This window comes from Artemia sp. Qi Xiang Cuo, chromosome 2 (assembly GCF_049724085.1).
Source record: "Artemia sp. Qi Xiang Cuo chromosome 2, ASM4972408v1, whole genome shotgun sequence".
Lineage (NCBI taxonomy): Eukaryota > Metazoa > Arthropoda > Branchiopoda > Anostraca > Artemiidae > Artemia > Artemia sp. Qi Xiang Cuo.
In genome coordinates, this window is record NC_142795.1 from 77,199,760 (window position 1) to 77,224,857 (window position 25,098).

Here is a 25,098-nt window from a genome sequence, read left to right on the forward strand (position 1 = left end):
AATGTAGAAAGAAAGTAGTTAATGATAGAATACAAACTTGTAAGGAATATCAAGAGTATTTTCAGATAATTATCTGCGGGAAAGAGCAAGCAACTCCCAAAAATACAGTTCAAAACGTAAAAAAAATGTAGAAAGAAAGTAGTTAACGATAGAATACAAACTTGTAAAGAATATCAAGAGTATTTGCAGATAGTTATCTGCGGGAAAGAGCAAGCAACTCCCAAAATACAGTCTAAACGTAAAAAAAAATGTAGAAAGAAATAAGTTAATGATAGAATACAAACTTGTAAAGAATATCAGGAGTATTTGCAGATAGTTATCTGCGGGAAAGAGCAAGCAACTCCCAAAAATACAGTTTAAAATGTAAAAAAAATGTAGAAAGAAAGTAGTTAACGATAGAATAAAAACTTGTAAAGAATATCAAGAGTATTTGCAGATAGTTATCTGCGGGAAAGAGCAAGCAACTCCCAAAAATACATTCTAAAACTTAAAAAAAATTGTACAAAGAAAGAATTTAATGATATAATACAAACTTGTAAAGAATAACAAGAGTATTTGCAGATAGTTATCTGCGGGAAAGAGCAAGCAACTCCCAAAAATACAGTCTAAAACGTAAAAAAAAAATGTAGAAAGAAAGAAGTTAATGATAGAATACACATTTGTAAAGAATATCAAGAGTATTTGCTGATAGTTATATCTAAGCTAATAGTTATAATACTAAGCAACAAACCAATAAAGAATAAAGAGGAATAGAGAAAGACAAGGCTCTCTTGTTTCTGGTAGTTTGGACCAAAGACTAACATAGCGTTTTGTAGATGGAATATCCATAAAAAGAGACCAAGGATAAAGAAAAATACAAGGATCTTTGGGATTTGTCTTCACAACAATGACGTAGAAACCATATTCTCTTGTTGTTCCAACAGTTGAATCGCTGACCTGGTTCCTCCTCCCAGAACAATCTAAAACCACGACGATACCAATCTCGTAGCAATAAACTAAAATCACGGTTAGGATTCTTTCCAATCATACCGGGATATGTATTCTCCCACTGCTTACGTTTATCATAATGACAATAGGAGCATAGGTAAACTCTAGGATGAGAGTCACACACCTCTTCAAGACAGGAATTACAACCTTTAATTTGTACAGCATATCCTCTATGCAATTTACACGGGTTGCATAATCTACACTTTTCATCATACTCATCAATCATTGTGCAATTCTCACATGGTGACCAGCTGCCTAGTGAGTGCATACACAATGGACATGTATGGAACATTTTGTCACGTGTTTACACTCTCACTGCCACAATGAAACTGAGCTAGCAACATCAAAAATTGTCTGAGATAGAGAGAGAGAGAGAGAGGAAATCATCCTTGAGCACCATCTTTCTCATGAAAAAGTCCAAAATTTCTAAACAAATGTTTAAAAGCATATCCACAATATTATTTTGCCGTGTTATGACCAATATATCAATAAATTGTGTAAATGCATTTGGACCACGATGTAGAAGCTTCATAAAATAGTCTAATAATGGAGAATCAGTTTTCATTATATCGACAAGCATTCCCCGAGAAAATATCTTCCTTTGAAGAGACAACTCTAGAAAATCGTTATCTAGAATCAAATGTTTTCCCATAAACACTAGATTCCCCGTGATTTGCTCTTTCTCGAATCTATCCATTTTTTAGAGTCCTAACTCTCTCACAACCAACTTCAGACTAACCAGAATTTTTTTCTACTCTAAAAAAATATACGCTAGTCTACTATAGAAAGAAAAAAAAATATCATTGATTTAGAAACAATTTTATGTAACATAGTTATAATAACTACAATCACTGGTGCGTATTGTTTTCGTCAATATATTTCTACATGACACTTCATACTGGTTATTGAGTACCTATTTAGGGATTATTTATTTTTTCAGCCAAATAAGACTGCACTTTCGATTTTAGCGGTTTTTGTGATATAATATACATAGCATACATAGTGCGCCATTCAAGGCAAAGTCTAGAACCAGCGGTTATTTCCACAGCCACATTAGGTACTCGTGCATCATTGCTGCTGTTGTCGGCTCCATCATTAATCTCCAATAATGTAAATGCACCACTCATTTTTTCCTCTACTAATATCCACGCAAATAAACTATTCTCTTTGAATTCAATTTTCTTACTAATATGAACTGTAAAGAAAACTAATCCTTTTATTCAAATCTCAATCACCAATCAAGTTATACTCGCCCTCTTTGAAAAGGTGTATACAAGTCCCAGAATAATGTTGAAATTGCTATACCTCCAAGCAAATCCAGAAGGCCATGTGAGGGAGCTCTGAATATCTTTGAAAAGGTGTATACAAGGTCCAGAATAACATAGAAAGGAACATAAAGTCGTAGAAGTATAAGGCCATGTGAGAGGATACTCACTCTCTTTGAAAAGGTGTAATGCCTCGTAGAAGTATTACCTATAGGACCGGTAGAAATGTCTTGCTATAGGACCGGTAGAAATGTCTTCCTATAGGACCGGTAGAAATGTCTTCCTATAGGACCGGTAGAAATATCTTCCTATAGGACCGGTAGAAATATCTTCCTATAGGACCGGTAGAATACTATACCTACCAGAAACCTGTTTGGTACAGGGGCGTGGTACAAGGATAAAGAAAAATACAAGGATCTTTGGGATTTTGTCTTCACAACAATGACGTAGAAACCATATTCTCTTGATGTTCCAACAGTTGAATCGCTGACCTGGTTCCTCCTCCCAGAACAATCTAAAACCACGACGATACCAATCTCGTAACACTAAACTAAAATCACGGTTAGGATTCTTTCCAATCATACCGGGATATGTATTCTCCCACTGCTTACATTTATCATAATGACAATTGGAGCATAGGTAACCTCTAGGATGAGAGTCACACACCTCTTCAAGACAGGAATTACAACCTTTAATCTGAATTCACAGTGTACTGATCCTGATGTACTGCAATGTCAGGGTCACATTTTCTACAGTAGGGTGTGACTTCACTCTTGTCATATCTCTTTGTATAGTCAATGATACTATTCTCATTCATTCTATAGAATTCAAATGTTTCAATTTGCGTATTTGAAGCAATTTCATAAACAGTGTCCGCAAGTATCGAATCACATTCCGTCACAGCCAAATAAAAATCAGTGGGTTTATAATCAAAACACCCATTGTCTTCACAACAATGACGTAGAAACCATATTTTCTTGTTGTTCCAACAGTTGAATCGCTGAACTGGTTCCTCCTCCCAGAACAATCTAAAACCACGACGATACCAATCTCGTAGCAATAAACTAAAATCACGGTTAGGATTCTTTCCAATCATACCGGGATATGTATTCTCTTACATTACTGCTTGCATTAATCCTAATGACAATTGGAAAAGAGATAACCTCTAGTATGAGAATCACACACTTTTTCAGGACAGGAAGATCAACCTTGAAATTGTACAGCGTATCCTCTATACAATTTAAATAGTATTCATAGTCCACACTTTTCATCATACTCATCAATCATTGTGCAATTCTCACTTGGTGACCGGCTCCTTAGTGAGCGCATACACAGTGGACATGTATGGAACATTTTGTCATGTGTTGACGCTCTCACTGCCACAATGAAACTGAGCTAGCACAATCAAAAATTGTCTGAGATAGAGAGAGAGAGAGAGGAGTAAATCATCCTTGAGCACCATTTTAGTCATGAAAAAAGTCCAAAATTTCTAAACAAATATTTAAAATCATATCCACAATATTTTTTTGCCGTTTCGTGACCAATATATCAATAAAGTGTGTAAATGCATTTGGACCACAATGAAAAAGTTTCATAAAATAATCAAATAACGGAGAATCAGTTTTCATTATATCGACAAGCATTCCCCGAGAAAACATCCTCCTTTGAATGGATAGCTCTAGAAAATTGTCATCTAGAACCAAATGTTTTCCCATAAACACTAGATTCCTCGTGATTCGATCTTTCTCGAATCTATCCATTTTTTAGAGTCCTAACTGTCACCAACCAGACTGGTTTTTTAGACAACCCACACACATAGAGACGAGACACGCACAGACACGACACACAAACAGAGTCATAGTGAGAGAGATTTCCAAAAAGTTGTGTTGATCTAGGTTCACTTAGAGTGGCGCGCCACTCTAGACACGCACAGACACGACACACAAACAGAGTCATAGTGAGAGAGATATCCAAAAAGTTGGGTTGATCTAGGTTCACTTAGAGTGGCACGCCACTCTAAGTGAACCTAGATCAACCCAACTTTTTGGATATCTCTCTCACTATGACTCTGTTTGTGTGTCGTGTCTGTGCGTGTCAAGAGTGGCGCACCACTCGACGTGACCATAGATCAAACCAACTGTGTGTAAATCTCACTAACAATGACTCTGTTTGTGTGTCTTGTCTGTGCGTGTCTCGTCTCTATGTGTGTGTGTTGTCTAAAAAACCAGTCTGGTTGGTGGGCTATCACCAATCAAGTTATTGTATGCTCGTTTGGAAAGGTGCCAAGGAAAGGCATGCAAATAGCATGTAGTTTCAAAACGTGTTTAATCACGTTTCTTGAATGAAGTATCTGTACTGTATACTCAAGAGGTGAAATCAATAAAGAGCTTGTTACTTACTTACAAATTTATATATACAAGCATTCCCCGAGAAAATATCTTCCTTTGAATAGACAACTCTAGAAAATCATCGTCTAGAACTAAACGTTTTTCCATAAGAACTAGATTCCTCATGATTCGATCTTTCTCGAATCTATCCATTTTTTAGAGTCCTAACTCTCTCACAACCAACTTCAGACTAACCAGAATTTTTTTCTACTCTAAAAAATATACGCTAGTCTACTATAGAAAGAAAATACCATTGATTTAGAAACAGTTTTATTGAACATAATTACAATAATAACATTCACTGATGCATTTTGTTCTCATCAATATATTTCGATAGGACACCTAATGATGACTAAAGTTTACTTATATGGAGAATATTCACTTTTCCAGCCAAACAGGGCTGTTGCCTCGGCTTAAGTTTGTTTAATAATATAACGTATTTGGCATGTATAGTGTTCCATTTCAGACAAAGTCAACAATAAGCAGTTATTTCCCCAGCTAAAGTAGGTATTCGTACATCACTGCTGCTATTGTTAGAACCATCATTAATCTCCAATAATGTAAATGCACTACTCATTTTTCTTTACTAATATCCACGCAAATAAACCATCCTCTTTAAAATTAATTCTCTTACTAATATGAACTTTAAAGAAAACTATTCCTTTTACTCAAATCCCAATCCCCAATCAAGTTATACTCACTCTCTTTGAAAAGGTGTAATGCCCTGTAGAAATGTTTACCTATAGGACCAGTAGAATACTATACCTACCAGAAACCTGTTTGGTACAGGGGCGCAAGCAAATTCCATATTAGCATTCTACTGTTGTTACATAATTCAGTAGCAACCATCCGTGTAACACTGTACATACCCTCTTAAATATCCACATTGCACCGTTGCATAATTATCGTTTTATTCTTTAGTTTTAGGCCAGTGACGAATCAGCAATTTCAAATGAATCAAGAAATTGTTACATGAATTCAATTTTTTTTCCTGTTTATTCTTCACAGAATCATAGCTCTTATCAAATTTTCATTCTCCTGGGAGGTGACCGACTTTCTTAACATTAATTTTACTCTTTTTTTTTAGCAGCGCTTCATCCCATTTTAATTTTGATTACTTTGCAAAGGCTTGTCGCTTGATTGATGATGCTCAGTCTCGCATGTCTTCTAACCGCGTATTTTGTTGTACATTATTTGCGTTTGTTATCCTGATGCTCGTTGTCGCATGTCGGTTGGTCTTCTTGTTAGAAGACAACGAAATCTGTCTTCTAACGGCAAAGTTTGTTGTGCATTATCTTTGTTTGCGATTCGTTGTAATTCCCGTTGTCTCTCATCTTCTAACTGCAGGTCTCGTTATTCTTCATTTTCGTTTACGATTCGATGATTCTCAATGTCCAAAGAGAGTAAAATCTCATAATCATTTTTCTACTTTTAGTATATTTCTGCTTTTAGTATATTTTAATGAAGTCCTGATTGCTACAGAGAGACTGACAAAGTTTTCATTAGCGCAACAATCATAATAAACATACAAATAAAAAAAAAATTACAAATGACACAAAGAAAGAAAAAAATGAAAATGGGTCAAAGAAAAATGGTATCGTATATAGATTATACAGAAGGAAAAAATTAACGTTCGTCTCGATATGTGATGGCGCAACTAGATATTTCACTCGGATTAGAGCCCAAGGACAAGATAATTTATCGCTCATATATCTTAGTTTCTTAAAACGAGCAAATTTTTTATGAAAATAAAAGATTCGTCTTTCTATATTAGAGTATGAACGTCTTCTAACTAATCCAAGATCAATTGGTTTATGATTAATCAGGGGAAATTATATACTGGGAGAATTCACCAGAATTCTTATACAAAATTCTTTTTATATGTCTTGCTTTCTCTTTCCCGTCTCAATTTTACGCACGGAGTGGTCAAGAGTAATTGTCCGTGGTAAATTTTCACCGGTATTGAATTCTCTAGAGGATATTTCCGTGGGTTACTTATATATTTGAAATCGAATTAAAATCCGATTCTTTTGATGTATCTATTGGTATCAAAATTCCGTTTTTTACAGTTTCGGCTACCATTGAGCCGGGCCGCTCCTTACTTACAGTTCGTTACCACGAACTGTTTGAAATGTCAAGCCTTCCAATCACTTTGGACTATTAAAAAGGGCACTAGGCCTTTCGATTTTCAATCGAATAAGCCCTTTTTGAAACGATAATGCTTTCTATAAACACCTGATATGCCCCTAGGGCATAAGCTACAACCCTTACCCTAAGGTCGGTTAGGGTTGTTGTCATCCTCTAAGACCTAATTTCCTAAACTTTCAACTACGTTAAACAAAATGGCTATCTCAAAATTTTGATTGGATGTGTTTGGGGAAATGTTGGGCGTGAGAGGGGCGGGTTAGTCGCTCTCCAATACCTTTCAACTATTAAAATGGCACTAGCCCTTTCAATTTCCAATCAAATGAGCCCTTTTGAAGTTTCTACGACAATATTTTCAATAAAAACCTTATACGCCCCAAGGGCATACTTTACAACCCTTGCCCTGAGGGCTGGGGGGAGGGTTGTCATTCTCTAAGACCTAATTTTCAGAAATTACTACAACGTTGAACAAAATTGCTATCTGTAAATTTTGATTGGATGTGTGTGGAGAAATGGTGAGCGTGAAAGGGGGGTTATTTATCCTCCAATCACTTTCGACTATTAAAAACGGCACTAGCCCTCTCGATTTCCAATTGAATGAGCCCCTTTTGTTGTACGACAACTCTATCTATAAAAAAAACCTTATATGCCCCAAGGGCATACCTTACTACCTCTGCCCTGGGGGCTCTGGGGGTTTGTCATCCTTAAATACATAATTTCCAGAACTTTCAACTACATTGAACAAAATGGCTATCTCTAAACTTTCATTGAATGTTTTTGGGGAAATGGGGAAAACATCGAATAAAATGGCTATCTCAAAATTTGGATTGGATTTGTTTCGGGAAATAGTGGGCGTAGATGAGGTGTTAGTTGCCTTCCAATCACTTTCGACTATTAAAAAGGGCACAAGCTACTCCAATTTCCAATTGAATGAGCCCTTTTCGAAGTTTCTACGACAACTTCTTCAATACGAAGTGCCCTACTCTAAAGGAAAAATATAATAAATAATACATTGTGCCAACATCGTTCTTATATGCCCTCAGGGCATAACTTAAAACCCTTGCCCTGGGGGTATTGGGGGAGTGTCCTTCTCAAAAACATATTTTCTCTGTGGAAATCAACTACACTAAACAAAATGGCTGTCTCAAAATTTTGATTGGATGCGTTTGGGTGAATGGTGGGCGTGGGGGTGGGGGGCTAGTTGCCCTCCAATCACTTTTTACTATTGGGCACTAGCCGCTCCAATTTCCAATTGAATGAACCCTTTTCGAAGTTTCTACGGCAACTCCTTTGATACGAAGTGCTCTGGTATGGAAAACAAAACAAAAATAAAAAATAATACATTGTGCCAACATCGTTCTTTACTTAGGCAGCGTGATTGCGCTGCCTATGAAATTGCATTGTCAGTGAGTTGAGCTTCTATATAAAATTTGGAAAAAAAACCATATCCAATATATGAAAAAAAGGTGAATAAGTTGGATGAAGAAGAGTGGACTTAAATTCTTTTTCAACTTCTACTGAGTCGTAAACCAAGTTCGACAGAAAATTGGTAAAAAAAATAGTAATAATAATAAAAAAAATACCAATCCAAGTGCAGATACTAATAAAAAACTTCGGATCCGTTAAAAGGACCTTACGTTCAAGATATAAACCATTAAAATTATGTCCGATGTCTAGAAATATCCATCATGTTGAAAAAAATCGATTATAAAGAATTTTCATTTTATTATTCAAAGAAGTTTGATCGCTAAAAACGTAATCTTTTGAGTTTCGTGTCATTTTAAAAATAAATCAGTGCAAAATCTTTCTTCCTTAAAGTCAGTAGCTCAAGAATAAAAGTAGAAAATCTTTCCGGTACACTTGAGAAAAAAAAATACGTGTTTTATCTATTCCAAGATTTATTGATCTTTTATTGATTCCTCATACTTGTTTAGCAGACCGCTAAGCCATTTGAAGGGTCCCGATGCAAATTCTATAAAAAGGAATCGTGCTTTCATTAAATAGAATCATTGGACTGCACAAAGGAGGATGAAAAGTTCTTATTGAGTTTATTTTTATGCCTCGGCCTTCAATCGCGAAATAGAAATAGTTTATTTTTTTCCAAATAACTTCTACGTATATGTCTGGCAGATGAAAGGACTCGTACAAGAGGAGGGGGCTTGGTGCCAAGTCCCCTCGGAATTTTAAGTATTTACAAATTCCTGGGTGCCTCTTATTTAAATTATCGGTACTTACGTGTTATAGCAACCACATCAAAGAAGTGAAGTTAGGTTAATACTAATTAAACTATTAATGACAAATAATCCTAATAAACTATTAATGGTATATTTTGCATAAATACCAAACCTTTAAATGCTCTTGAGTATCAAAAACCTCAATTAATGAGCACTTTTATCCCATCGGTAAAGAAAATTTTAGGAACCGACTTTGGTCAGGTTTTTTTAAAAATCATCAAACTAATAAAGTTAATAAGGTAAATGTACAATAAAGGGTAATAAAGTAAAGTAAATGTAATAAAGTCTATATATGCTAAGTAGACCTTACTTGTGATATACTACGGGGGATATAAGCTCTGGAGGGGGTTTATTTTCATAGGCCAGCCTTGAATTACAAGAAATATTTTTCTTTTTTCAAACAAAACTTATAAAATATAGGTCCTGTATATACATCAATCTTGCTAGCATTTCACTGTTTTTACTGGGTTTTTTTTGTTTTTTTTGTTTACTGTTTACATTACTGTTTTTAGGGATTTAACTTGAGATTACAGCTTGATGCATTAAAAATTGATGAAACACTTTATTGTTCAGTTTTTAATTTTGTTAAATAAGTTAGCAAGTATTATTTTGTACACTTCGCCACTTTTATTATTGATTTATTTCTCCCTCATAAAATAGCACATTAAGAGATATCTTGAATGTCCTTTTTAGTTAGGGGCTAATATCACTCTAACATGTGTAGGTGTTTAAGAGGAGGCGTCATCACACCTACGCCACTCTGCGTGTGCTATAATGGCCTTTAGAAGGTGTATGGAACGCTAGCCCAAGTTCTGTTTGCGGTAATTTCTGTTCGTCTTAAGTTTGAGTTGATTATTCATTTTAATTTATGTCGTTTTATGCTTCATCTCTTCTTTCACGGTAATTTCCGATTGTTGCAGGATTGACATATTCATCAGTTAATTTTTGCTCTTTTTAAGTTCCTAATTTGTTTTTTGCTTTCATAAAAACTTGTTTTTAGGGTTAATTTCAACTATATCTACTAAATTCTATAAGAAAAATCTTTGATTGTAAGAATAATGAAGAAAAAAAATAGTTGGAACCTAGCCTCTGCAAATATTCGACATATAAAATGTTCATGCACTACCTGCTTTCATTAAGTTATTGCGCTTAAAGATAGAAAATAAAAAAACAAGTTATTTCAACTGAAAGTAAGGAGCAACATTAAAACCTAAAACGAACAGAAACTATTACGTATATCATGGGGTTCGCCCCCTAGTCAATGCCTTGCTCTTTACGCTTCGAATTTTGTTCCAATTCTTTAAGAATGACCACTGAATCACAAAGGCCGTTTAATTAGAATAAATAGTTCTTTTGAAAGTACTAAAAAAAATTTAGCGAACAGAGCGAGGTATTGACTAGGGGGAAAACCTTCTCATATACTTAATGATTTCTCGTTTTAGGTTCTCGTTTTAAGTGTTCGCTTTAAGTTTTAATGTTGCTCCTTACTTTCAGTTGAAAAATTACTTTCATTTTTATTTAATTTTTGATCGTTTTTAAAATAATGTTGAGAAATCCGGCACCCTTTCCTAGAAATCTCCCTTCCCCCATGAAAACTTCCTCCAGGGGAAAATCATCCCACTTAACCCCCTCACCTGGACCCCCTCTCCGCGCCGGAAAAAATCCCCCTGAAAACGTCTGTGTACTTCCCAATAACCAATACTATATATGTAAACAATGAGCAAAGTTCATAACTTGCAACCTTTCCCCCGGGGACTGTGGGGAATTGAGTTATCCTCAAAGACATAGCTATTAGATTTTTGACTATGGTGAACAAAATGGCTATCTCAAAATCTTGACCAAGTGACTTTGGGAATAAAATGAGCGTAGGAGGGGGTCTAGTTACCCTCCAATTTTTTATCTCTTAAAAAAGGCACTAGAACTTTTAATTTCCGTTCGAATGAGCCTTCTCGCAACATTTTAGGACCATTGGGTCTATACGATTACCCCTGGGGACAAAAAAAACAAATAAACGCGCATCCTTGATCTGGAAATATAAAAATACAAAATTTCACATTTTTGGAAAAAGAGCTTGAAACCACTACAGTAGGGTTCTGGGATACGAAGAATCTAATGGTGTGATTTCCATTAAGATTATATTAGGCTCGTAACTTTTGATAGGTAAGACTAAACTTGATGAAACTTATATATTTGAAATCAGCATAAAAATTCAATTATTTTGATGTAACTATTAGCATGGGCGTAGGGAGGGGGGCAGGGGGCAGCGGCCCCCCCTACACCTTCAAATTTACATTAGATATGGCTGAAAAGCAGATGGTTGGAAAAGCAGATGGTTGGAAAAGCAGTTGATAAAAGGCCCTCCAATAGACTATCGACTGCCCCCCCCCTAAACAGTATGCTGCCTACGCCCATGTGTATTAGTGTGAAAATTTTGCTTTTTAGAGTTTTGGTTACTATTGAGCCGGGTCGCTCCTTACTTACAGTTCGCTACCACGAGCTGTTTGATTGCAGCTGCGATGAAAATTTAGAAAAATATCTTCTTTGATATTTTTAATTAGGAAATCGAGAAAAACTAAAATACTCTTGTCCCTTAAAGATTTTGAAAAACACCTTTTTTGTATCTTCATAAGAAACTGTAAAGAATCCTCCCTCCCTCCTCTCCACATTTTTGTGAGTTTACACCGCTGCATTACAGTAGTATATATATCATATAATATAATTTATTATATCACATATTATATCATTTTTTTTATTTCATATCATTTATTAAATCATTTAATTTTGTTATATCATTGTTATTTCACATAATATAATATATATTTATATATAAGTATAATTTCATATAATAAGTTATATTTCAGCAGCGACATTGTGTTTAAATAATCCATTTATGTGATAAAGTTTACACCTGTTTTTCTCTATCCCCACTCAATTCTGTAGCTTTTCATCCGTTTAGAAATTTTGCTGATTTCTAGGGACTTGCGTTTGGAACTATATTCGCTCTATGTTTCTCCCTGACAGTCTAGTAGTCTCTAAGAACTAATGTGGAAAAGTTCAAACCCTGAGTTGACGTAAAATATCTATTTTATAAGTTTTTGTGAGTTTGCTATTGTATATTAATACTGAAAAAAAAAATAGAATATGGATTTTCATCATTTGGTAAGTTTTGTTACTGTAATTCTTCTAGATTTTGTTTGTCATATGATAAAAGCTGAAGTGGTAATAAAAAGATATACTATCATGCAGCAAGACTTCTGTCCAGTAGAGGTAGGGTATGATGCAATAAATCAATCGTGGACATAGCGTTGAATCAATTTACAGGAATTAAGTTGAAACAAGAGTAACGCTGGCAAATTCCATGGGAAATATGTAATTTGGGCTATATATTTAAAATTGTGAATTGTGTTTGTGGTAAAGTATAGTGGAAGTGGCTTCAAAATGTGTTAACTGCAGTTTGTCTGCATATTATGAAATAAAAATTGTTTCCTTAACATTTATCCTTCTCAAGATCCCCAATTGTGCATTAATACCCAAAATTGGAAAGTGTTAGAACGGGTACATCTTCCTGGAAAAGCAAGAATATAATTTATCCATTACCTCTATTTTCTTATTTTTGTTGGCTCTACTTTGATATTTCGTGGAGTCCTACAGAAAGTTAGTAGCGCAGTATCGCAATGTAAGGGCAAACGGGCATCCAATCTAAATTATACAGGTCATGCAGGAACTTTTTCCATTATTTAGATTATAATCTTAATCTCTTTTTTTTCGGCGTTGCCGCTGGTTGGGTTCTTCTTATGCAGAAAATTTAGCCAAATCTTTCCATTTATCTGAATAGGTGTGTTTCCATATTTTAAATTATAACTTTAGATTTTTTTCAAGTTTTTCAGAAATTTCTGACTTAATCATTAACATATGTAAGGAATTGGGCAAAAAGAAACCATACATAAATTTTTGACTGAATTCCTTACCTTTCCATAGTTTCCTTACATTGAGTAATTCTTATTGGCTGATAACAATCAGAAATTTTTTATCAAAAATCTGATTGGCTCAAATTAGCGCTAGCTAAATGTCGGTATTAGCACAATTTCATTGGTAGGCTAATGGGCTCAAATGATTCAATCCTTGGATTTGACTGCACATTTTGCTTTGATTTGCTTTATAACGATGTGTTCATATTTATCTTATTGATTGTATAATTCGTTCCTGTTTTAAAATAGAGTACAAGAGGTTTTGAAATCCTCTTAATTGTAAGCTTGTAAGAAAAAGGGTAACCCATTACCCATTTTTCCTTAAAATTTGATATTTTGCACATTTCAAGCTCTGAGCTAAATTAGTTTCCATGTCAGCTTGTTCTGGGCTACGGAGTTTAGCAGTAATTCTCTATTCTACTTTTGTCAGTTCAAAGGCCTCCTTACAGAAAAGAGAGTAATTTGGCGACTATTTTGGATTTAGGATATACTGGTTCTGTGCGGTGTTTCTAATGTGGTACAATTATACCGTTTTTGGTACAATTCGGAGGTCCTGGTACAATACGGTACATTTGGAATTTTTTTTGATGCAATCAAATTTTCAATTACATGTTGGATTTACTTGATCCTTTCTAACTGGGATATCTGTTCAAGCTTTAGTTTATTGAAAACTTCCTGCTTGTTTCGGCAAAAGTTTAACCGAGTCTTCAGAGAGTAAAAACTAGTCTCTTGTGGTACAATTTTATTTGAAAAACTGGTAGAGTTTATTTTAAAGCGTTGACAACACTGGTTCTGTGTCTATGAATCAGTTCGACACCAATCATCTATTGGTTATGCGTATAATATATGGAATTAAATTGTTTAATTAACAGTTGCTTAATTGTTTTATACTCGATTTTGAACAATAAAATGGTAATTGGAATGATTTGACTAAGTTGGTGCACGATCTTTACTTAACTAAATAAAAGCAAACAAGTTTTTTAACTGAAAGTAAGGAGCAACATTAAAACTTAAGGCGAACATAAATTATTTCGTGCATGGAAAGGGCTATCCCCCCCCCCTCAACGTCCCGCTCTTTACGCTAAAGATTGCCTCTTTGTCACTACTCTACTTTTTAAAGTAACGAAAAACTTTAGCGTAAAGAGCGGGTCGTTGAGGAGGAAACATCCCCTTTCATATACGGAATAATTTCTGTTCGTTTTCAGTTTTAATGTCGCTCCTTACTTACATAAAATAAACTTGTTATTTTCATTTAATTTCGGAACATTTTTCAAATAATGCAAGTTCGAATTTGGCTCACCGTACATGAACAATTAAAAGAAAATTTGCATATTAATTTTGGTAAAGTTTCCTTCCGTGTAAAATTTCCTCTGAAAAGCTCATCTCCAGAGACTATCCTCCCAATGTAAAAATATCACCGAATAAAACCAGATTTATTATGTATATGAGGGAGCTGTCCCCTCATACACTGCCGGGAAGTCTGGCTTCCCCCTCCATAGAAATTTCCTTCTCCTCACGGAAAATCCCTCTATGTAAAGTTCTTCTCGCAAAAAAAACTCTCCCACCAGGAAAGTTCGCCCCAGACAATTCCTTAGCTGAAAATTATCCCTGGAAGATTTTTTGCGGACGATTCCGGCTGAAAACTTTTCTTAGCCCACTTTTATTTGAAAAAGACTTTAATTTCTTATTGTTTTTAGAATCATGCCGGAAATAACCCTCCGTGGAAAATTCTTCTCGCAATTACTCCCACCCCCTAGTAGAAAGGTGCTCCAGCAGAAAACTCCCTCTGGAGAAACTATCGTGTGGAAAGCTCCTCCATTTCTCCCAATTTCTCCAGCTGAAAATCCCCCCACCTACAAAAAAACTCTAGACAATTCCAACCCGGGCTATATCCTCCAGACAATTCCCCTTAATATTTTCACATGTAAAATTGAGTCGGCAAAGAAAAAGTAAGACAAATAAAAATAATTTTGTATAAGAATCTTGGCAAATTCCCCCAGTGTAAAATTCCTCTTGAAAATATCACCTCCCAGGAACTTCACGGAAAATAATTCCCGTAGAAAATTCTCCCAGCAGAAAATGTTCCCCCTCCCCAGAAAACGTCTATATACTTCTCAATAAGAAATACTATACGTAAACAATGGTCAAAGGTCCTGACTTGCAAGCCGTTCCTCAGAGGCTTTGGGGGGGGGGGTATGTTATTCTCAAAGACATGGTTACTGGGCTTTTCAATTATGCTGAACAAAACGGCTATCTCAGAATTTTGATTAAATAACTCTTAGGTAATAAAGTGGGTGCGAGGGGGCCAGTTCCTCTCCAATCTTTTTGGTCCCTTAAAAAGGGCACTAGAGCTTTTAATTTCCGTCCGAATGAGCCCTTTCTTGATATTCTAGGATAATTGATTTTATGCGATCACTCCTGAAAAAAAAACGAAAAAAAAACAAACAAGTAAACAAGCATCGGTTAACTTTCTTCAAGCAAAAAATACAAAATTCCACATTTTTGCAGATGGAAGCTTGAAACTTCTACAGCAGGGTTCTCGGATACGCTGAATCTGATGGTTTGGTTTGAATCCTTCAGTGCTAGTGTACATTGACCATTTTAAAAAAGAAAACAAAAAACAAGAAATTCCCCAAGTAAAACCTATCTTTTTATTTTATTTTCTCAATTTCCTAGTCTTTACAAATGAACTATGACCGTCGGTATTTACGAAAATATTTATAATACATTATAATATTTACGAAAACATCATAAAATTTCGTTATATAATTTCGTTATAAAATTTCGTTATATAACATTTTGATTACTAAATATCAAAATATGTATATTAAACTGACAATGAATATTCATTTGTATATTTTTCAGTAAAGTGCAAATTATGTTCTGGCCTTGGGAGGGCATAGGGGTTTTGAACCCTACTCATGTTATTTTCTGCTCGTTTTGAGTTTGACTCGGTTATTTATTGTAATTTCTGTTCGTTTTGGGTTCATTTATTTATCGATGCTGATTTATGGTAGTTTCACGCTTGGTAGATTATTTGATTTTACTTTTGCTCATTTTTGGTTTAATGGAGTTCTTTACTTTTCTTTGAAAAACTTACTTTGTCGAAAAAGTTTTCTTAATTAATTTCTATTTGTTTTATATTGACATACTCCTTTCAGAGAAAAAGAAAATAATTCTTTAAATCTTTTCATTTTTTTAAGACTTTCAGCAATTTTTAACAACATACACCCTTTTAAGAATCCGGACACAAATAGTAGTGTTTCATACCTCCTCTAGTTGACCGGAAATAGAAGACTTGATACCACTCGCAAAAAAAAGCTGTTTACTTTCTTTGATAGCTTGGATACACTTACGCTATTTTGAATTGGTCAAATTTTAGAAGTATCCCCGAAAGTTTCAATATAATACCCTCAGTCGTTCTTGGGATACTGCTGAGATGCTTTATTGGGAATTATCATTAACATAGTGCATTTTGATTTAATCTCAAGGCAACATTTAATTTTTAAACATAATAGGCAAATGGGAGGGTGGGCGTGGGAGGGGGATTAGTTTCCCTCCAATCACTTTCGACTATTAAAAAGGGCATCAACCCTTTCTATTTTCAATCGAATCGAGCCCTTTTCGAAGTTCCTACGACAACTCCTTTGATACAGAGTGCCCTGGTCTAAACAAAAACAAAAAATAATACAATATATGCACATCGATCTTTACTATAAAAATGTCAATCCTTCTAATTACTTATGACTATTAAAAAGGGCACTGGGCCTTTCGAATTCCAATCGATCGAGCCTTTTTCGAGTTTCTACGACAACACTTCCTATAAACACCTTATATGGCCCCAGGGCATAAATTACAACTCTTACCCTAAGGGTTGTGAGGGTGGTTGTCATCTTCTAAGACCTAATTTCCAGAACTTTCAACTACGTTAAACAAAATAGCTATCTCAAAATTTTGATTGGATGCGTCTGGGAAAATGGTGGGCGTGAGAGGGGCGTTAGTCTTTCTCCAATCACTTTCAACTATTAAAAAAGGCACCAGCCCTTTCAATTTCCAATCAAGTGAGCCCTTTTGAAGTTTCTACAACAACGCTTTCGATATAAATCATATCTGCCCCTAGCGGGTATATTATACCCCTCGCTTAGAGGGCTGGGTGGGGGTGGGGGGTTCATTCTAAAAGACTTAATTTCTAAAACTTTCTGCAACGTTGAACAAAATGGCTATCGGAAAATTTTGATTGAATGTGTTTGGGGGAATGGTTGGCGTGAGAGAGAGTTTAGTTACCGTCCAATCACTTTCAACTATTAAAAAGGGCACTATCTCTCTCAATTTCCAATTGAATGAGCCCCTTTTGAAGTTTTTACGACGACTCTATCATTAAAGACCTTATATGCCCCTTGGGCATAACTTACAACCTTTACCCTGGGGGCTCTTGGGGGTTTATCATCCTTAAATACATAATTTCCAGAACTTTCAACTATGTTGAACAAAATGGTAATCTCTAAACTTTGATTGAATGTGTTTGGGAAAATGGAGGGGATGAGAGGGGGTTGATTACTCTCCACTCACTTTCGACTATTAAAAAGGGCAATTTCAAATCAAATGAGCCCATTTTGAAATTTCTATAACAACTTTCTATATAAACCTTAAATGCCCCCTTGGCACAAATTACAACCCCTGCACTAAAAGCTCGGATGGAGTTTTTGTCCTAAAAGACCTAATTTCCAGAACTTTCGACTACGTTGAACAAAATGGATATCTCAAAATTTTGATTGGATGTGTTTTAGAAAATGGTGGGCGTGAGAGGAGGGTTAGTTGCCCATTTCAACAAAAACCTTATATGCCCCCAGGGCATAACTTATAACCCTTGCCCTGAAAACTATGGGGAGAGTTTCCTGCTCAAAGGTATAATTTCCTGAACTTTAAACTTCGTTGAACAAAATGGCTATCAGGAAATTTTAATCGGATACGTTAGGGGAAATGGTGGGCGTGGAAGGGGTCTTTGTTGCCTTCCAATCACTTTCGAATATTAAAGAGGTCACTAGCCATTTCAATTTCCAATCGAATGGGTCATTTTTGAAGTTTCTACGACTACGTGTTCAGTAAAAGCCTTATATGCCCCCAGGGCATAACTTACAACCCTTGCCCTGAGGGCTGTGTGGGAGTGTCCTCCTCAAAAACATAATTTCTATCTGGAAATCCAAAACACTGAATAAAATGGCTATCTAAAAATTTTGGTTGGATATGTTTGGGGAAAAGGTGGGCGAGAGAAAGGGGCTAGTTGCCCTCCAATCCCTTTTGACTATTAAAAGGGGCACTAGCCCTTTGAATTTCCAATCGAATGAGCCCTTTTTGAAGTTTCTATGACAACACGTTCTATAAAAACTTTATATGCCCCCAGGGGTGTAGGGGGAGGATTGTTGCCCTCCAATCACTTTCGACTATTAAAAAGGGCACTAGCCCTTTGAATTTCCAATCTAATGAGCCTGCTTTGAAGTTTTTACGACAATGCCTTCTATAAAAACCTTAGATGCCCCAAGGGCATAACGTAAAACCCTTTCCCTGAGGGTTGTGGGGGAGTATCCACCTCAAAAACATATTTTCTATAAGGAAATAAACTGCACTGAACAAAATGGCTATCTAGAAATTTTGATGGGATGTGTTTGGGAGAATAATGGGTGTGGGGAGAGGGGCTAGTTGCCCTCCAATCACTTTAGACTATTAAAAAGGGTACTAGCCCTTTGAATTCCAATCGAATGAGCCTGTTTTGAAGTTTCTACGACAACGCGTTCTACAAAAACCTTATATGGCCCCAGGGCATAACTTAAAACCCTTGCCCTGAGGGTTGTGGGGGAGTGTCCTCCTCAAAAACACATTTTCTATCTGGAAATCAACTACGCTGAACAAAATGGATATCTCAAAATTTTAATTGGATGTATTTGGGGGAATGATGGACTTGGGGGGGGGGCTAGTTACCCTCCAATCACTTTCAACTTTTAAAAAGGGTGCTAGCCCTTTGAATTTCCTATCGAATGAGGCTGTTTTGAAGTTTCTACGACAACGCCTTCTATAAAAACCTTATATGCCCCCAGGGCATAACTTAAAACCCTTGCCCTGAAGGTTGTGGGGGAGTGTCCTCCTCAAAAACATATTTTCTATCAAGAAATAAACTACGCTGAACAAAATGGCTATCTCAAAATTTTGATTGGATATGTGTTGGGGGAATGATGGGCATGGAGGGGCTAGTTGCCCTCCAATCACTTTCGACTATTATAAAGGGCACTAGCTACTCCGATTCCCAATCGAATGAGCCCTTTTCGAAGTTTCTACGACAACTCCTTGGATACGAAGTGCCCGGGTATAAAGAACCAAAAAACAACACATTGTGCCCACATCGTTCTTTACTTAGGCAGCGCTAGCGCACTGCCTATGATAGGGATATTCTCATGGACACGAGTAGGACACAATGGCCCCAGGAAACAAGAGGCCATTAAACGTTCCATATGAATAATAAAACGATTTGTATTACTACTCAAGTCTCGTCAAAAAGCTCCTAGCAGCATCTTCTGACCCCCTACCTTCGCTTCACCTCAAGAAATTTCCTGGTGGCACTTGTAACCCCTCCCCCTGCGCTCCACTTTTGTGCCGGGTGAATGTAATTATTTCTGCTGCATAAAAACGCTGTACAGTAAGATGGGCTCAATTGTCCCCAGCACTCATATTACAGCCGTAACCATAAAATAGTCTCGAAAAAAGGGATCGAAAAAAATCTTAAAATTGGTAAAATTGAGAATTTGAAAATTTTTTTAGAAAAATTCAAATTTTTGTAGATAAGTCTTAAAACCTACACAGTGAGTATTTGATATGCTGAAATTCAAATAGTGAATTCGTCAAAATCACTCGCCCTTTTGGGGTGTGTTTTTTCCCTTTTTTCGCAATATTGCAATATTTCCCTGTTTTTCGCAATATTTTTTCGCAATTTTTTTTATATATGAAGCCAATTTTCTCTGGTTCGTAACTTTTGTTGGGTGACTTTTAATTGAATGAAGTTTATATATTTGAAATTACCATAAATATTCAATTCTTCAAATGTGCATACTGCTAAAAAACTCTTTTTTTTAGAGTTCTGGTTACTATTAGCACGATTTGCTCCTTAATTGCAGTTCACTGCCACAAACTGTTTAATGTGTGACAAAAACCAAACATGAAACCAAACATTTGTATTGAAATGTCGATTAAAATTACGTTCCTAATAACACCTGCCTTGTTCCAAATATTTGTAGATGGGAGCTTTGAAACTCTATAATAAGGTTCTCTAACTTGCTCAATTTGATGCTGTAATGTTTTTAAGATCAATTGCTCTCTTGGAGGTGTTTTCTTCTTTTTATAAAACCAGTCATATTTCCTCGGGCTCGTAGGTTTTGATGGGTAATTTTAAACTTTATGAATTTTACATTTTTGCAATCCTCCCCAAAGACCTGACTCTTTTGATATATACACTTTTACATAGACCCATTATTTAGAGTTTCAGTTGCTATTAGCCCAAGCTGCTCCTTACTTACATTTCATTTCCACGAATCGGTATGATTACCGATTCGTGATTCACACTGTGTTGCGAGTCCCAAGCTTTTTTATAGCTCTTTTATTGCCCACTTTTATTGCCAAACTAATCTTTTGATCCATGCGCTATTCAAATCAAATATGGTGCAACTTGGTACATTAAAATGCATAAACATGGTGCAATTAACCCCTTGGCCTCAGTCATATTAAGTATTGGAAAATATTTTTGGGACGTACTGAGTTAAAACTGGTGGACTCATGTGCAATTTTATTGGACAACAATATTGAAGCTAAGGACATAGAATAGGAAATCCCAAGCATTGATCTAAGCTTGAAGATTAAGAGTTGTCTTTTCTTTAACATTTGTTTCCAAATTATTTTTTTTTACTCGCAGCTTCGAAAATGTTTCCGAAACGAAGTGTGTACAAAGACAGAAATAAGACTACATTAAATATAGTTAATCTCAGTGTCCTCTGAACAGTTCATCCAAATAAGGAAAAAATGCCGAATTTAAAAGAAGAAAAATAATACCAATAATACAGTAAAATTCCGAATCAGCTACAGAGAGAACCCGAGAAAGTCATAATCAACCTAAGCACTTATCTAAATGTTTAAAACAAAAAAAAGAATACGATGAAAAAAAAAGAAAAAGAAAAATATTTTTCCTTGTTGTTTAATAAAGGAACAAATTATGACCGAAAGAAAAAAGACAGATCGTAAGAAAACATATTTCTTAATTAAAAATCGAAAAAGAATGGAAAATAATATGAAGAGAAAAGTCAAATAAACCATATGAATCAAGAAAAAAAATAAAATACATTGTTTTTTTTTTCGATGCATAAGCTATGCTTATAAAGGGGAAAAGTCACTACTTCTTTTGCCACTAGGAGGCTTTAAAAGGTGGTTTTCAGATGGCTAATAAAATAGAGTTACTTACTTCTTACAAATTTCTCTTTAAAACTGACTAAAAAAAATTCATTAGCCTTTGAAGAGTTTACAGAAGATACAGGGTTAAAATATATATATTTGCTTGGAAAAAGATAGAATATGTTTTTTTCATATGCCATGAAAATTTGATTTTAGGGTATCAAGGATGGTCTTGATTAGACAGCGTTTTAACGAGTGGTTTAACGTAAACACTCCTGATAAAATAAAAATTTTGTTTACAGTAGCGTATATGTAGATCCTCTACAAGTAAGAAATCTACAGAAATTTCTAGATGTTGTTACGGTGACAGTGGCACTGTCAGCTTGTTTTCAAATTTATTTAAATAGAGAAGCTACAGCATAAACAACTTATTTTTATCGAAAAGTTCGCGGTAACGTAAGGAGCTGAAAGTAAGGAGCGACTCAGCTCAATAGTAAGTGATACTATGAAAAAACGGAATTTTGACATCAATAAACACATTAAAAGAATTGGTTTTTACGCCGATTCCCAATATGTGAGATTCATTAAGTTTATTGTTGCCTATCAAAAGGTACAACCCTGATAAAATTTGCATGATTCGTAAAGAAGTAAAATACCCCCAGAGTCACAGATTCGTAATAAAAATCACGTTATCAAATTCAGCGTATCCTAGCTAAATTATCTATTATGGGTTGCCTCCCCGTAGTAGCATAATATTTGTAGGCATGAATATATAATGAGTCGGAGGTAATAGGCTTGAGAATGTCTCACAGATTCGTAATAAAAATCACGTTATCAAATTCAGCGTATCCTAGCTAAATTATCTATTATGGGTTGCCTCCCCGTAGTAGCATAATATTTGTAGGCATGAATATATAATGAGTCGGAGGTAATAGGCTTGAGAATGTCTGTGCAGGATTTCGACTCTTGTTGATAGAAGAGCATCACCAAGTGCTGAAAACCATGTTATGACCAAGATGGGCCTAGGATTGCACAAAGCCTCTATTCATATTGGAGGTCCCAGGGACTTCTTGCTGTTCAGTTTTAAACCGGTTCAAGCCCTTTGGTGTAGACTTGAAAAGATATGTGATATCCGTCCTGCACTGGTATCCAGAATCATTGCTTTTCCTGATGTGAAAATAATTTCAATGATTTAAAGACCATTAAAATTGGAAATTAGAATGTTACGACGTTAAAACATGACCATCGTATCGACATTTTGACTGACGAATTCAGACTATTCGAACTGGACTTATTAGGAGTTCCAGAAACTCATATCCCAGGGGTAGGAAGTATGAAATTAGGTGATATAGAATTTGTTTACTCAAGCAGGAAGGATGGTGTACATAGACAGGGAGTAAGGCTCATGATGAATAAGGAAGATGCTTAGTCTTGTTTAGGCTGGGAAGGTATTAATAATAGAATACTAATTGGTTATTTTATGACTAAAAAGTTCAGAGTATCAGTTATAGTAATATACGCCCCTGTAGAACCGACTGACGGAGATACTAGTGACTCAGATGAATTTTACTTACGGTTACAGGAGCAAATAGACAAGGTCCCAGGTATAAATATGATGTTATTACTGGGAGATTTTAACGCCCAGGTTGGTGGAAATAGGGATAGATGGTATCCCAGCCTAGGTAAATTTGGTGTAGGAAAAGAAAACAGTAATGGATACAGTTAAGCTTTCCTAGGGCCCGGGAGCTTATCCTCGAAATTTCAGCTCAATCCGATCACTCCTTCCCTGTTTTCAAAAAACCATATATAGCCACTTAAAATTCATCATCATTTCTTTTTTTTCTTAGCCACGCCTACAGGCCACAGTTGGCAAAGGATCCGGTTGAATGAGGACTCATTCGAAGCAGAATTTGACCTGTTAGGGCCTTTTGATATTTTTAGACCGAAAAAATTATCCCCCGAATTTACATGTACGAAAAACCTTGTTTTCCTATAATATCCCATGTTAATTTTTCTCACCAGAACCCCCCTTAAACGTTGTCTGATCGGGCTGAAATTTAGAAGATAAGCTTTCCTGGGGCCTGGGAGCTTATCCTCAAAATTTCAGCTCAATCTGATTACTCCTTCCCTGTTTTCCAAAAACCAAATATCAAGTTTTTTGGGAATTTGCTTGCGTCGAAAATAGCTTTGATTTACTAAATAACAATGACTATTGTGTCTGTATAGTCCAGCGGTTGATACTCCAGACTGTCAGGCGGAAAACCCGGGTTCGATTCACCATCAGAGCAACTTTTTTATATACTGAATTTAAACTTTAAAAAGAAACTCAGTTTTTTTTTTAAATTATTTGAAAAAAATTACGTTTTCTAAAGAGTTAAAGAGGCTGAGTTACAAGGTCGACCCTTAAAACGTACAGGGATTAGGAGGCACAGTTGGGGGGGGCTGTTAAAGAGGCTGAGTCACAAGTTCGAACCTTAAAACGTACAGGGATTAGGAAGCACCCTGTACGACGTGATTTGAGTATTCAGGAATTAAAAGCCTTAACACAAGAATGTTCAAGAGCGGGGGTTTGGGGGGCGGCAGCCCCCAACTTTAACTCCTGACACGATCAGCTAACAGTTAGTCAAGCAATAATAAGTAATAAACTGTACAAAAACGTGCAGAAATTATTTGAAAAAAACTACGTTTTCTAAAGAGTTAAAGAGGCTGATTTACAAGGTCGAACCTTAAAACGTACAGGGATTAGGAGGCACAGTTGGGGGGCTACCGCCCCCAAACCCCGCTTTCGCAGCCTTTAAATATACAAAAAATTTCTTTAAACTGAAAGTAAGGAGCGACATTAAAACTTAAAACGAACAGAAATTATTCCGTATATGAAAGAGGCTGTGCCCTCCTCAACGCCTCGCTCTTTACGCTAAAGTTTGACTTTCTCACAACTCTTTTTTTAAACAATAAAAACTTTAGCGTAAAGAGCGAGGCGTTGAGGAGGGCACAGCCTCTTTCATATACGGAATAATTTCTGTTCGTTTTAAGTTTTAATGTCGCTCCTTACTTTCAGTTTAAAGAAATTTTTTTATATTTAAAGGCTGCGAAAGCGGGGGTTTGGGGGGCGGTAGCCCCTCAACTGTACCTCTAATCCCTGTACGTTTTAAGGTTCGACCTTGTAACTCAGCCTCTTTAACTCTTTAGAAAACGTAGTTTTTTTCAAATAATTAAAAGTAAAGATCACCATCTAGTAGTGTCAAAGGTTAATTTAAAACTGAAATATCGGAAGGGTAACTACCTACCGGGAAGTTATGATATTGGTGGACTCCAAGATGAGAATTTGAGAGAAACTTTCCAGGAACAGTTTAATACTAAACTTCAGAGTTTAAAATTTGATAATGTGGAAGATGGTTGGAATAATTTTAGAAAAATAATTTGTGAAGTTGCTGAAGGTGTATTAGGGAAGAAAGCTAGAATCACAGCTAAGAATATTAGTGAAAAAGCTTTATGTTTAATAGAAAGGAGAAAGGACTTGTACAAGAATTATCTGAGTGATAGATTGTATGAAAACAAAAGAAATGTAAAGAAAGGGGAGAAAGCATTAAAATATGAACTAAGGAGGTGTGAAGTGGAGGCCATGGATAAAGTTGCCGAGGATCTGGAAGATGCAGCTAGACGACATAATGGTAAAATTTTGTAC

At 35.7% G+C, this 25,098-nt stretch overlaps 1 protein-coding gene across 1 annotated transcript in view; it reads left to right on the forward strand.

The window, feature by feature from the left end:
* Positions 1–12,066: 12,066 nt before the first annotated feature.
* The window catches only part of Sol1 (CUB domain-containing protein Sol1), a 988,790-nt gene continuing 975,758 nt past the window's right edge, over positions 12,067–25,098 (forward strand). The window contains exon 1 of the mRNA XM_089107833.1: positions 12,067–12,177. Coding sequence (XP_088963959.1) covers positions 12,160–12,177 — 18 coding nt within the window. The 5' untranslated portion in view covers positions 12,067–12,159. The remainder of the gene's footprint in view (positions 12,178–25,098) is intronic.